The following is a 15,475-nucleotide window of genomic DNA, read 5'->3' on the forward strand; positions in this document are numbered from 1 at the left end:
CTACATCAACAGCACAATCCAAGAGACACACAAGAACAAGCCGTATGATTAGGAGGAGAGGCACACAATGTGCATTTCTTTTTTCCTCTTCTTCCCACTCACCCTTAGTTTTGAACCAACCTCTTACGTGAAGCAGATTATTGTTATTCCAACAGTGTATCTCAAGCTGCCATCCCACAAGAACAATGACTACCTGCGTACTCTTTTTGTTACGGTTTCACTTTCAGGGGTTTATAATATGACATTTTCACTTACAGTATGTTTGCTTATTGTTTCTTGAGGGATTTTAGCAAGAGTAGGTCAAGAGCATAGAAGCACTGCACAGGAAAAACTGCTTTTAAAAACGTGAATCACTCAGAACACCATCAAGCAAGGATGTTAAAAGACAAAAAATACTTTACAAGAACCTGAGGCTGAGAGCCTGCTTCCCAATTCACTTGATATACTCCAAGTTAAAACTGGTTCAACGCTGCTATTTATTTTTGTTCAGTTTTTGCCACACCTCCGCAGGTTCCTCCTGAACTACCCAAAAAATACAATTACAGTGGAGATCCTGATTTCTGGTTTCATTTATTACAACAGAAGTCCCATTCACTCTAGTGGTAAAAAAGAACAGGGCACTACAAGAGTCTCTACAAAACAGTGTATTTAGTGAAAAGTAACGTGAAGAATGGTTAAAGGAAAATCTGGCAAAATAAAAGCTTAATCTTGCAGAGTTTCTGTATGTGACTGTTACACTCATTTCAAAGAGCTCCGACTGGGATGTCAGTTTTACAGTTCCCTCTGGGTGCAACACTGAACGTACACAGACCTTCACACCTTCACAGTGCACTTAGAAACCGTTTGTTGCAGAATGACCTGTACAATAAGTCCACCTTCTCCATCTCTGGCTGATGTTCATACCCAGCCCTAGCCACAAAACACAGTTCAGTTCCCCTGAGGTGTGAAACAAACTGGTTTCCATCGCAGAGTAAGGCTAGCTGTCCCAAGTTATCAGCATTTCTGTACAACACCCAAATAACTCACATTTTCCTACCCACGATGGATGTAATCTGATTGCAGCTTGCTCTCTCCTGGGGCTTCAGTACATCTCCAAAATGTGAAGTTAAGCATTACTTGCACCGTGGTGGTGAAGATCCACCTATTTCTGCACCACAGACAGAGGAACAGTTCGTCCTGCCCCAAGGAGCCGACAACCTCACTTGAAAACAGGAAGCAGCAGTTGAGTCGAGCCAGGGACCTCAGCGTGACTTATCGCCACAGATCAGCCGATCAGATGGTTTTCTAGACCTCACAAAGCAACCAAGCTGGTTAAAGGAGAATCACACAGCACATACACTACCCAATCGCCATGGCAGCACAGAAGACACATCTGACAGAAGCAAGCGGCCGGTGCACAGGCAGTTTCTGGTCCTCCTGCAAGATGCGGAGTTCAAGGACCTGACTGCTGCTCCTGCTCCTAACTACCGCCCTCTTGCCCGAGTCTCTGTGCCTCTGCACTCCCCATCAGCCAAACTGGCAGAACGCTCCTGCCTGCATCTTGGAAGCGCTGGGAAAATAAAATCATTAATACTCTTAAACATTTTGAAACTATTACACGGGTATTTACAGAAATGCCAGTGTTACTTAATCCAGTGGCCTCTCTCAGAGCACTGCTTTGATGCTGCAGGGGAAACTATAATGTATCCAGCCAATTGTGTAATGCTCTACACGGAGATAGAAATTGTTTTCTGATCTCTCTAGCAATCACATTCCACCCTGAAGCATGATATTCAATTGTGCTGACCTCAGCATGCTTAACTGTACGTAATATTGACTGTAAAAGTACTCAGCCCTTTTGAAAATATGCCCATCTCCAAAAAGAAACAATCATTAGGCAATACTGCAAAATAAAAACACATCATGGTATTCCAGCCTATACTTGGTAGAGTGTAACCCTACCGAGCAATGCGCAAATAACTTCCCAGTAGGCTGTCAGCACCCTCTTGTACACCATATCACTGCTGAAGTACTTAATGTGACAACAAACAAGGTCTTTTACTTACAGAAGAGACATACCAAAGGAGGAACCTTTGCCAGACTTCCCACGACTGCCCATTTTGGAGGGGTACATCCAGACAGGCTTCAGTCACCACGGTATGAAAAGCAAGGTGAAGGATTCACTGTGACTCTTTTCTAACCTTGCAATGTACATTGCGTGATCCCTTATGCAGGCAGGGATTTTGGCACATGATCTCAAGGGCATAAGCACCACATGCCAAAGTCAATGGGAGATATGCCACCCATTCAAGAGGACTTGCTTCAAACCCACAGCACCATGTTTGACAGCGGCCGAGTCATATTTTCAAACAAAACTATCTTTTGGCCAGAGCAGGACTTTCCCAACCCTTAACAGTCATTTAGGGCATGCTGTCCCTCCGGACGAGTTAGCACGTCCTCCCAAATAATAGAGAGGCGAAAACAGCTGCCTACAATAACATTTTCTTAGAAGGCCCAATACGTCTTCATCAACTAACAGCAAATCTCCTTCCAGTGGAGGTCACTGCTGATAAGTGGTCCACAGCATCCTTCCAGAGACACTGTTGAACAGACATCCCCATCCGGCTTACAAGGTCCAGAGACACAACTCCACAATGACCATGGGTCACCTTCTGCAACACCAGCATAAATCTGGAGTAACTAATCAGCTTTTGACAGCAAACAGGAACAGATGATGGGAGTTCAAGAAAAAGCTAAATATACTCTCTGCTCTTGGCAGGATAACCTTGCAGACAGTATTTCTTCCTTCACTGACCAGCTAAACACAGTGTCTTTCGATACTCTCACGCAGCTTTAGCGTATCACTTCCCATTAAGGAGAAAAAGCAGTTTGCAAAAAAGTCAACAGCGCTGCTTCCATCTTGTTCTGAGCTACAGCCCGCTGTTTCACACTGCATTCCCATCCAGGGCTACATTCCCAAATGGGACTCATCTGCACAAGGCTTCGCCTCCTGATCATCGTCTAGCAATGCAATTCCAATCTTCAAGCTCTCTTGCAGTTTTAGTCCTGCTACACTGCCAATACTGTAAAATGACAGCTGAATTTTTTTCTCTCCAGATCAGATAAAGGTCTGTATCTTTAAAATTTCAAAACTATCATTTAGGCTCTTCCCAAATATCAAGTAACCTTTTTTCACACAGAGAAAATCTTGAATTCTCTTTAGAGCCTTTGCCAACACAAAAGCTTCACTGCCACACTAACAGTTCAATCTCTAGTTCTTACTCTTTTATGAGTTCTTCTGTAATCTCAATTATTAAATTACAGCATCATCACAGAGTTAAATTTCCATGAAGTGGAAAAAAAAAAAAAAAAAAAAGGCAGGGGGAGGGGGAGAGATTCAAATGCAGACTTCTTCCCCAAAAACAGTTCATTTAAAACCATTAGGTCACTAACACTGGACAGCAAGTCCCATCTGTTGCAGCAGGATCTTGTCTGAGCCAGAAGCTTTAAACATCACCATCAATATAAAAAGTAACCCACTGCTGTGAGTTCCCTCAGATCTCAGCTGCTGGCCCACTGTAAGCTTACATAGACAGAAGCTTTTCTGAGCAGCACTTAGTTGATCTGGGTATGTCAGCTTTCACCATGCAGTAAAGAGGAATTCTAGTCACCTTGGGGGCGGGGAAGCATTTTCATTCCATAGCAAGGGTTTTTATTCCCATGAAACAATTATTGATTAATCAGTGCATTTGACAGAGAAAAATGTTGCACACACACAAGGCCAGCAACCTAAAATTATTTAACTGGTGATCTTGAGCTAAGAAATCTGTTCTTGAGGTTATCTTCTCTAAACGAGCTGTTCCAAGTAGCAGAACATCTCCTCAGGCTCTAATCATGCCACAAAATATCCTCAAGACCACAAATAACTCTTCAAAGCTAATCAATGCCACAACATCTAAAAGAAAACCAGTCTTTGGGGCTCTTCCCTAGTGAAGGGAAAGCCACTGTTTCAGGAAGTCCATGACAGGGATTTCTGCTGTGGTCCTCCAATGTGCGATACTGTTCCACAATGTTGGACCTCGGAGGTGAAGTTGGTCCAACAGACAAAGGCAGTGGAAAACCGGGCTCCCTTTTCCCTTAATGGGAATCATTAAAGCCAGATTTCTATCTCCTAATCTCTGGTCATTTACACGGTTTTGTATCCTGTTTTCTTTTTTAAATATTTACTCTCACAATACAAGCAAGATAGTAAAACAACACTGAGTCTCACCTAACCACTAGTTAGCTTTGCTATCTAGAAAATAACCAAAGCATGAGCCATATGGATAAAATCCTTGCCCTAGAGAGCTGTAGCCCCAAGCGTTCCCAAGGGCAGCAGGATTAGCAGCTACCCAAAGAGCTGCATGCCCTCTTCTCTGTTTGTTTTACAGACAGGCCACTGAGGGTCAGAGGCCAGGAAGGACAGAGCTAAAAAATGAGGGATGCTCCACTAAGGAACAACCTCCTCTCCTCTCTCATCTGTCTGATATAGACACAAGCAAGAAACTGTAGGCAATTTAACTCTACAGTCATTCTAACAGAAAATTACCAAGCTTTCCTGCACACCTGCCATTGCTGCAAGACAGAGCAATATTTTATAGAGCTACTTTGAGAAGCAAGATGCATTAGAGTAACTGCAATCCCTTGCCACATACATGACTGTCTTCCCAAAGGCCTAGGTGGAAAAGGAAAGTAAAATCTTTTTTTTTTTCTGCCCTCTTCAAAGCTATTCTTCAACTTCGAAGGAAAGAAGCCTGATAGACACTAATGCAAATTCTTTTCTGAAGCTGTTGGACACAGAGAGGCTGCATCGTTTTCCCAAACTCTCCAGCTCCCAGACTAACAGCCTGCAGCACCAAACATCTTCATGGAGAACCTCCCCTGAATGTCAGCTTAGCTTCAGCAGTCAGGAAAGGACATCAGTAAAGCTAACAGAAACAGCTTTGTCATTCAGGGTGGCACACTGTTTCAAGGCAGCTCAACAGCGCGAGATGGGTAAGCAAGAGAATCTCGCAGCCATAGCCTTCTCCCAGTTTCCAGCTCCCTGGTTCCCCCAATCCCTCCCAGGCCAGGGGTTCCCAAACTGGGGAACTCAGGCCAGTACAGACAGACACACAGCTCCACAGCCACATCCGAACAAACACCTGAGCACCAGCAAAGAGGCACTGCTGTCGCTCCCCTCTGAGGAGGCTGCGCACACAGAGCTACATCTGGGGACCCACCTGCTAGAAGAGGCTAGGACAAAAGCTCCAATTTCCGCACCAGAATTATAACACCACACCTTTTTACGTATCTTTGTTTTTAAAACAAAGGGGAAGATTTAAAATAAAGAGGATGATTTAACACAAAGGGGATGATTTAAAACCTCTCCCTCCCCACCATGGATGGGATCCTAACAGCTGCCTCCTCATTGATGAGTAATGACAACACTGGGATAAAGAACAAGGCTGTATATTCCCCAGCCTGGCATGCGAGGGCTGCTGTGCTGTTGATGGTGCCATTTTTCACATGAACTCTCAAACCAAGCTGCTGACCACTCACAGTCATTGAACAATCCCACAGCACTGTGGCAGTGAGAAACACATCAGCCCTATCACACCGACTCGGTCCCAGCCCAGGGAAGCATACTACAGCTACATAAACTCCCTCAATAATTTTATTTCGATACTCCTTCACTTCCCTCCTAAAATTGTGTGTTGCAATACACTGTTCAGCAGCTGCCTCTTCCCAAACTACTGCAGCTGTCTTCTAGAGGTGAGAAAAGGGACACCAAAATAAGTCATCTCGGGCCAGTTTTTCAGAGAAAAGTTTACAAATCAGGTTCTTGGAGATGTGAACAGCTTAAAGTGCTTCCAACAACCGCAAGCACAAAGCAGGAGCACTGGGTGAGGACTGGAAGCCAAAGAGGTCATCAGTGACAGGTACAAACCATTACTATCACTGTCGCTGCGTGGGCTCATGCTGTTTACTCGTTTCTATGTCCTCCCTTGCTGCTATGATACATACCAATAAAATACACAGAGGTGGGGCACACACAACACAATAGTTATTAGTAAGAAATATTTGTCTTTTTTAAAGAGGAAGATTCGCTGGCAGCTCAGCAAAAGCCTCCTGGGATTAAAACAACATTCAGGATTAAATAGCCACCCAGGTTGTAAGAAAGGGGAGATTACTTCGTGCCAGTTTTGCTGAAGAGCGGCATGAGGGACACGACTGCACACGCCGTTGTGCGGCTCTCCAGCCCCGAGCCTGATGCCAGGCGTTACCTGCTCAAACCGCTCCAACGCTGGCTGCCTCTCAGGAGTATAAATGCCTCTGAAGTCGGTAAATGCACTTCAGAAGGTGATTGCTGTTGCTGCCATGGGTGGTAGCTTGACAAACAGCTACTGAAACAAAGCCAAATTCAGGCATGAGAAAATTTAAGAGCTCGAGGGGGAGGGTTTCCCCCCACCTTCAACGGGCCAGCAGAAGGGGAGAGTAAATCCTGCTCCTGACAGGTGCTGAAGCTGTGCACACAGAACTTAAAAATATTACACCTTGCAGAGGCTTATAAATATCTGTTAAGCACCTGAAGCGCATTTGGTGCTGCACTCTTACAGCCCTTGAAACTCTTCACCTGGAACCAGGACTAGCTACAGGCCATGAATAAGTGTTGTAAGAGGTTTTTACTGTTATCAGGAAGAAGGGTAGATTGATAAATAATGCCTGCTGCACCCAGGTACCTGCCAGTTATCAGGAAAGAAAATAGCCAGGCTTACAAGGATTGAACTATTGTTCTTTTCTATTGAAATCAGCTCTCAGCGAGGCCTCGGAGCACTGCAGGACCCCAGCTCCTGCATGCCACCAGACCCCTTCCCAAGGACAAGCCACATCCTCTGGGCTGGACTCATCGTCCAGCGCTTCTGACCCCACGCGAGATGACCCACAGGCGCAGAGGTAACGGAGAGGCTGGAGACCCAGGCCATCCCCACTGGAGACAGCACTCGTCACGCACACGCACAAGCCAGAGGGGCTGCCGAGGGTGCCCGGACCCACTCGGGGCAGCGCGCTTCGGCCACACGCACGCTCGCTCCCGGTCCCCGCGATGGCCCTGAGCCCAAGGCAGGAGTTCGGGCCTCCAAAGTGGAGCAAAGCCCAAAGGAGGCCTCTTCACCACCACATGCTTCCAAACACGGCTGGATTTCAGTCTTTTAATGCACTGGAAGAAAGTCACCTTAATGAAAGAAATCTGAACCAAAGCCTGACCATGGGACCCACAGCCTCCCCATGGGAAGTGCAGGCTCTGCCCCAGGGCCATCAGCTGCAGGAACAGCCATTGGCTTCCATTTTATACAGATGCTCCCACATGAACCCAAGGGTTTAAGAAGCACGGTTGCTAAATGCGAATTCTGCCCCATTCTGGGGGTCAGGCCACACTAATGAGCTTTAACCAAGAGCTCCAGCTTCCCCCTCCCTCGCCACAGGGCAGGAGAAGCACAACCTCCCACACCCACCATCCAGCTGTGGACACCACAAGGTGCCAGGAGATGAAGCTGGCAGCAGAAGCCAGGGACCTGGACTCGGGAGGAGCGAGTCCTGCAAAAGGTTCATGCCTTAGCCACTCTCTTTGCCAGCTTCTCCATCTTTAGAAAGAAAGCAATGCTTTCCTGCTTATCCTGCCAGAGGCACCTCCACTCTGCCATGTCTGGTTAAACAGCTTCAGCTGGGGCCAAAGAGCTGTGTCTAACGAGGAAAAAACACTTTAGTGATGTCACCTGTCTTTTTTTTAAATATCACCCCACATTCTGCTAGAAGGCCAGCACACAGGCTTTCAGGCCCCCATCCAGCTCCCCATCTAAATGGGGCCACGCACCTAGAGAGTCTTTGGGTTTAGCAATGTCTTGACGAGAAAGAGCAGCCACAGTGCCTTGGCACACTCCACTTCTACCATCTGCACCGGCATTGCGAGGCCAACGGCCCGGCCCCGGTGAGGCGGTGCCCGGTGCCGTACCCACGCGCCTGCCCCGGCAGGCAGGCAGAGCTGGCCGTGAGAGCGTTGGACCACGTACCGGCTGTCTGACCCAGAGCAAGGCACCCGAGCACACAGGTACACACATTTCTCACAAGCTACCGTGAGCTGGCAGCTCCTTCTCCCCTCAGACCGCAGAGGAGGCCCAAAGCCAAGGCATTTTAGGAAGGTCCATCCCAGCAGCAACTATACAGAGCTGCTGATGGTCGGTTGCGTGCAGGAGCCTGCTGACTCAGTTGCACCAGCCCAGCCTCTGCCAAAGCGCTCGGGACTTTAGCTTTGCAGGAAACATCTCTGATAGATCCAATTTGTTTCCATTAGAGACTGCCAATTAATCTTTATTATGAATCACATATATACTTCTCTGCTATTCTCTGCACATGGCCTTCCCAGTCCCCGCCCATGGAGGTCTCATGTAAAACCCACCTGCCAGGACCACGCTACCAGACCCCCCTGAGGAAACACAGAGGATAAATGGAAGATAACAACAAATAAATCTATATGGGAATCAACCAAACAAGGAGCAACGCTGAGCAGTTATTCTGAAGCGTCGCAGTAGAAACTAGATCAGATTCATCAGGCTCTGCTATCTTTTGCAGACAACTCCACTGAAGCCAACGGAGCTACCACCAAGGCATGCCAGCTGGCCCTCGGGTAACACTTCCCTACATTTTGTTAAGCAAGACAATTAAGCCAATGGAAATTTTATAACTGCTTCTGTGATTAATATTTAGCAGTTTCCTACCAGCCCACCCAAAGGGGTGGAACTTTCTTCTCTTTTGCACAGAACCATTTTATTAAATGGGCTGTCAAGTTTCAAGCCCTGATGCCTCCTCCAATTGGGAGCCAAGCTTCCCTCCTGAGCAAGCCATAATCCCAGAAAATAATTTGGTATGGGAATTTTCCCAAAATTTGCTGAGCGAAGTGGAAAGAGAGCAATAGGTAGGAAATAAGAATAGTCATAAAAGAAGGGATGCAGCTACTGCAATAGAAAAAGTAAAATGAAGCTAACAAGCAATGAGAAGTTAATCTAAGCTGCAGTTCTCATATGAAAATGGGAAAAAACACATTGTTTTTCTTTGGCCCCAGGTTTGCAAGTCTTTTTAATGTTTTCATATGCTAAATCCATCAAAACTCTAGTTCTATTATCAATTTACACAGCGACTAAGAGTCCTAGAAGTGCAAGAAATCATCCCTTTACCACTATGCAGCCAGATGCACCATTTAAAGACTACCGTCTTTAGGATCACCAGGGATGCTTTTCACCTGCCAGCCATATGACAGAAGAAGATGCTATTGACTCACAGCAGTCTTCCTGCCAACAATAACCAAACAGATCACACAATGACCTGAATTTTGCCAGGGTGAAAGAAAAGCTTCAGGAAGCAATATGAAATTAAACAGCCAATCACAACATGACGCTCAATTTTCTGCAAGATTTACAATGCTGTACCATAGACAGTTGCATCTACATAATTAAAACTGGTTAGTTTTGCTGCATTAAAGCAACAAATCATGCATTTGACAGTAATGAGGAAAAGATTTATTTATCTTTCTGGCCAGGTAGACCAATTAAAATTGTACATCTGAAAACACTCACTTTAAATTGTGCATCTAAGGATATACTGTATTCTGCAAGTAGCTTTAAAGTGGCAGTTGTAAATACGCAGCCATATCTTCATTGGCATTTATTTTTAATGCAACCATTCCTGTTTGCAAATCTAAGACAGTCAAATAAGAAAACCTGACTCCTAAAAAGCACCCTTAATATTTTCTTTCTGGTACTGTCAAGCGAGCATCTGCTGCCAATCCTGGGGCCAGTTCTCTCTCCTCTCCTGACAGCTGAAGGAGGATGCAGATCAGCAGCAGAAGGAAAGGACGGACCCACGGCACGATAACTGACAGGAGAGACCACACCATGGGAAGGCGCCTGTCAGAGGCGCGCGCGTTCAGGAGAGGTCACAGAGAGAGGTCCCCATGCACGGGCAGATGGCAAACACTGCGGAGAGCTGCAAGGACAGCCAGCCTGCAGCAGCCACAGACAGCAACATTTAGGTGTTTCCACTCCTAAAAACGGAGCAGCACCAACCCAAAGCCTCAGGCACCCTGCATCACTACCAACAACGCGTAACCATGGCCTAGCTATCAGCCCCCAGCCCTCCCTCCAACGTGCAGCAAGAGTGTGTGTAGCAGACAGCACTCACACAGACCCGCACACACACGCAGGCACACCCCCCGCACACACCCTCTATCTTTTCAAAGCATTTTCAGGACGACTCCTTCCCACCATGAGAAAAGCAGACACGATTCTCCAGGGAGGGAAAGAAGATACAAAGTCATTATGGCTGATAAATCACCCCTGTGCACAAAGATTATTCACCAGTTAAACTCTACTTATGCCAATCATGCTCCCCACACAAAGTGTGGACTCATCGATTTTTTTTAACCGAGGCCGCAGCACCCTGGAGCAAGGAGGTCGGGGCAGGGCTCGGCTCCCGCGCTGCAGCTACTGACAGGCTGTCCCCGAACCATTCAGGGCCTCTGCTCTACTTCCCAACAGCCTGAGAAAGAGGGCTTTCAGCTAAACTTTCCTAAAAATCAGCCTAAGCAACATTTGTTTTCTTCCCCACCATGTTATTCCCAGTTGTCTGTCAGGCTCCTCTAGTAATACTTGGGCAGCTGAGGGGTTTTTTATGCACTTGAGGCACTGCTAGATGATTATTGCCTTTTGCGAGAGCCCCAGGCACTGGCTGCCACCTCATACCTTCCAGGCTGCCTGGGAGGTCACGCTGGCCAGCACCCTGACCGTTTCCAGTCCTCTGACATCTATCTTTTAAATGCATTTTAAACACACCTCTGCTGTGAATTACTTTCACTTCCACCCATGCCGACGTATTCCCTGGAGTTCACATGCGGGGTTTTTCCACCTTTCTCCCTGCTATTTTCTTGACCATGCATGCCATGGGGACCACCACTGTGCTGTGTTCAGATTTCAGCCTCAACCTCCATAACAAGGCATCACTTCTTCAAATTTCCATCTCTTATCTTCATATGCCAGCTCTTCTGTGCCAACATTTTGTTTCCGTTAGTCTCTCTCACCACGGCTCCCCCTTTTCTTTCTTTCTTTCCTTCTTTCTCCCCATTACTTTTCCATTTTAGTCTTTCTCTTGAGATTTGGGTATCTGTCTTCACCAGGGTAGCAGGGGTTTAGATATGAATAGAATAATGACTAAATCCCTGAAGGAAACAAACAGAGTATCTGGAATAATGAGGTGGCCTACATGAAATTCTAGGTCGAGCCAAGAGAGATCAGGCCTTGCAGAAGGGGAGCAGAAGTGGAGATGGGTGTTTATGGTCACTGTCACAGCCTCGGGAGAAGGTTTAGGTGATGACAAACCCTGCCCCATGTCAGGTTTTGCTGACACCGACAACACACAGATCTGTTGCATTTGCACGCAGGGTACATGACTAATCAAACAAAAAGCCCCATCCCCTCTGCAGAGCACCCTTGGCAGCTGGTCCTCCTCAGGTCCCTACTAATGTCATGACCAACCACTGACTTGTCACTACACCTTTCTGCCCAGTTACGTTTTCTTCCACTGCCCCCATTTAATGATGAAGCGTGGGCCACGACAGAGCTCTGCACCAACTCCTCTGGAGTCAGACATTTATCCTCCTCCAACCATTTAGCAATGTGGGAAGGTCAGAGCCACCCTGGTCCCTGCAGGGAGGGTGACAACTGTCAGGGCCGGAGCCCCTTCACCTCACCAAGGTCACCAAGACCACGCTGGTCCTGTGACGGACCTGACGCGCCTCAGGGATGGAGTTGCCACCACCTCGAAGGCAGCAGGCAGGCAGCACACACAGACTTTGGGGTCCAACTCTTCCCGCCTCGCCCCAGCTTCAGGTGCAGTTAAACCCTCACCACATCCGAATTAACCTTTATTTGGATGAAAATACAGTCTGAGCACCTTAAATCAGAAAATGGACATTTCTGGAGGTATAATTAGGCACAGAATGCTATCAAGGAAATTATTACCAGCCCATGAGCAAACTCAGTCTGTGTTACAGCTGCCCAGAAAAGCAGCCCAAAACGTGATCGCTGTGGTGCAATAAAACACCCTTACACATAACTCCAGCGTTAACTGCATAACATATGGAAACCATGAGGCTACAGAAGTCGGGCCAGGAATGATCACGGCAAATGAGTATTCCAGTTACAAACAACAACAAGTAAAAATACTGGAGATGTCTGCAGCAAAGCTTTTGGAACAGATCAGGCCCAGTCCTGCCTCCAGCTACCCCTCTGCAGCCCCAAGCATCTGAGAAGCAGGACACCTTCGAGAACAACGTGGAAACGTGGGACAGACTCTATGAATAAATGCAAAACCTCTCCCGTAAAACAGAACAATACCACAGGCTAAAAGAATATTTCATCTGCTTAACTGCAGGGTGCAATAACATCAATTTGCCCAAATTACACACAAGCAGAAAGGTAATTGGCACTGAGCAGAGCATGTTGTGACTGTTACATCACTCTTCAAAGCCAACTACAAAAGGCTGAAATGCAAGAAAGTAAACAATGGCACGAAATCAAGAGACAACCCCTTCCCCAAAATCCTTCCATCTGGCATTGCACTGCAGCACTTAAGCAGCTCCTTTTTCAAAGCGGTCTCTGTGCAGTTAAGACATCACTCAGCTGAGCTCAAGATCCAACATGCTAAGTGACCTCTAGAGAAAACAGGAAAGCTGTTTAGTTTGCACATTCACAGGTTAATTTGCAGAAAAGCTATTTTATATTTTTATTTAACTCTGTCTTAACCAGGGACTTAAACATAGCAAAATGGTGAACACACACCTATATAAAACAAACAACCAAAGAGAGATCAGAGCCAATTTTATGTAATAGCCGAGGGACTCGAAGGGGGCAACTTAACGAAAAGGCGTTAAGTATCCTCAAACTGAAAGTGGGAAAAGGAATTGTCATCAACTAACAGAATTAGGAGTTGTCCCAATAGTGAGTAGATTTACGGACTAAGGTTATCCAACAGTATCAGTTAATACAGTTTGCTATGGATACTAGAAATCCTAGTTTTGTAACAGAGAGATGGCTACACGGACTAATTTCTTCTGTCTGCACACACACGCTCAGTCTTTCACTAGACTGCAGACATTTGTGATGTTCCAGAGGGTACCAACTTTCCCACAGCAAGTCTAACTGCAATAAAAATTAATTTGGAGCCTGACATTTGACGCTCGGTGGTCTCAACAGACACAACCTTTAATTATATTCTTCCCTGATATTTAGAAATAAAGCGTTCCGCTTCAAAGGTCTTCATCCTGCGACGCGAGGACTTGCATAATAATGATTATGTCCCTGGAAATCGCGGGGCCTGATGCACGGCGAAGTTCCTTACATAAGACCTGCAAGACCGAGGTGCCTCCTCGCCGGGGAGGCCTCGAGCAGGGCTCCTCACCCACACGCCGACGCTACACGGGTTCTCCCTTCGATGAGCGGTCCCCGAACGCCGGAGCCCCAGCTCGCCTGCCGGCAGCCCGCCCGCCCGCCCGCCCGCCCTCCCGGGGGGGGTCACGGCTGCCCAAAACGAAGGCGATGCCCCCCGAAAAGGGAGCCTCTCCGCGAGGGCGGGCTCGGCTCGCCTCGGGTTCGAATCGTTAGCCGTTACGGCCGGCCCGCACGCCGAGTTTCCCCCGGCGCCCACCCCGCGGGGCCGGCACCCGCCGCCGGGGCCGCTCCGCGCCCGGCGGCGCCGTCGCCCGGGGAGGAGAAGGCGCCGGGGGCAGCGGCGCGGGGAAGGCGGCCGCGGGCTCCCGCAGCCGCAGCCGGAGCCGGGCCGCCCCGCCGCGCCCCGCCCCGCACACAAAGGCGGGCGCCGCAGCCGAGCCCCGCCGCCCGCCCCGCGGTGCGGCGTCCCCCGCTCCGCACCTTTGACCTGCGCCTCGTAGTCGGCGATGATCTCTTTGTCCTTCTTGAACTTGCCCTGCGATGACATCTTGCGGGAGGGCGCGGGCTCCGCCGCGAGGCCGGCTCCGCCGGGACGCCCGCCCCGCCGCTCCGCTCACCGCACCGGCAACCGCCTCACCCGGCCGCGGCCCCGCCGCCGCCCGCAGCTGCCTTCATTGGCGGCGCCGGGGACACCGCGCACCGCCCGGACCTCGGCGGGAGCCGCAGCGAGAGAGACCGGCCTCGGGAGCCGAGCCGAGCCGAGCCGAGCCCAGCCGCGCCGCTGCCCGCCGCCAGCCGAGGCGGGGCCCTGCCGCCCCTCCCGCGCTCAGGTTGCGCGCGGGGCGGGGCCGCCGTGAGGGGCGGGGCGGGGCGGGGCGGGGCGGGCGCCCCCGCGCCCCGCCTTCTCCTCCCCGCTCCGCCGCCCCCGCGGTCCCCCGGTCCCGGGGGCGGCCGTGGGAAGGGGGGGCCCCGTCCTCGGCGCCCCGCTCCTGCTCCAGCAGAGCTCGGCCCGTCCCCGCCGCGGCGCGAAGCGGAGCCGCGCCGTCAGGGAGGGCGCACGGCCGCCCCCCGCCCCGGGTGCGGTACCTGCAGCCCGGAGGCGGCGTTCCCCGGTACCGCGGCGGAGAAGCCCGGCGGTGCTGACCCCTGGCACGCCGCCGTTACGCCCCGGCTCCCAAACGGCTTCCCACGGGGGCGCGTTGGGGTCCTGCGCCGGGCTCCCGGGAACGGCACCGTCACGGGCAGGAGGGCCGCAGGCCCACCCTGCCCTGACACCGACCGGCTGCCCGCGCCACCGGAGCGCATCGGTCCAGAAGCCGTCCCTCTCTCGGGCTAAAAGCGCCGGGTACCGCAAGACGGACGGTAAAGCAGCGCTGGTGGGTGAGGTGCCCCTCGGGAGGAGCAAGGAGGTCTCTGGGGCCGTGCCCCCAGGGCCGCAGCGAGCCCCGCCGCCCGGGCACTCCACGCCGGTCCCCCTCGCCTCCCTGAAGGCACGGCTGATCCGCAGCCACAGGCCAAAAAAATGGAGCCGCAAGGGAGTCGCCAACGTAAAAGCAGTAACAAACGCGAGCGCAGCAACACAGGAGAGGTTTACGGCACACGTTTAACTCAAAGGTTGTTCAGCTCAAGCCGGGACATCTTCTGACTGGCACCGTCTCGGGAAAGCTCCAGGTCCCAAAGCATGGCAAACCCCGTTGTTCAGAGCAACAAACAAAAGTTTGCTTCTGCTCCTCCAGCCCCAAGAGCAGGCCTGGCACTCACGTGAAAGGCCGTTTTGAGGGGAGAAACTCTGGCTTCGGGTAGTCCTTACAGAGCATCACCTCGTGGTGCATCTGTAGGCTGGCTTGTGGAGGAAGCAGTTCATTCTCCTTTCTGTTAATCCATCATTACGTTAACCCCGGCCCTGGCTCCTTGGTCAATCACTGAAATACATGTATTTCAGGAAAATCATGTTCAGAAAACATATGATGCACAAGGCTGGG

At 49.9% G+C, this 15,475-nt stretch overlaps 1 protein-coding gene across 5 annotated transcripts in view; it reads right to left on the bottom strand.

Moving 5' to 3' along the window:
- SRGAP3 (SLIT-ROBO Rho GTPase activating protein 3) overlaps positions 1 to 15,475 on the bottom strand; it is a 175,811-nt gene that overhangs the window by 119,882 nt on the left and 40,454 nt on the right. For 2 of the 5 annotated variants that reach the window (XM_052776313.1, XM_052776316.1), the window contains exon 1: positions 13,974 to 14,291. The exons of 1 other annotated variant lie outside the window; for it this stretch is intronic. In XM_052776313.1, coding sequence (XP_052632273.1) covers positions 13,974 to 14,040 — 67 coding nt within the window. In that variant the 5' untranslated portion in view covers positions 14,041 to 14,291. Of the gene's footprint in view, positions 1 to 13,973; positions 14,295 to 15,475 lie in introns of those variants that run through there. 2 more of the 5 variants (XR_008233399.1, XM_052776315.1) reach the window with 2 other exon arrangements.

This window comes from Harpia harpyja, chromosome Z (assembly GCF_026419915.1).
Source record: "Harpia harpyja isolate bHarHar1 chromosome Z, bHarHar1 primary haplotype, whole genome shotgun sequence".
Lineage (NCBI taxonomy): Eukaryota > Metazoa > Chordata > Aves > Accipitriformes > Accipitridae > Harpia > Harpia harpyja.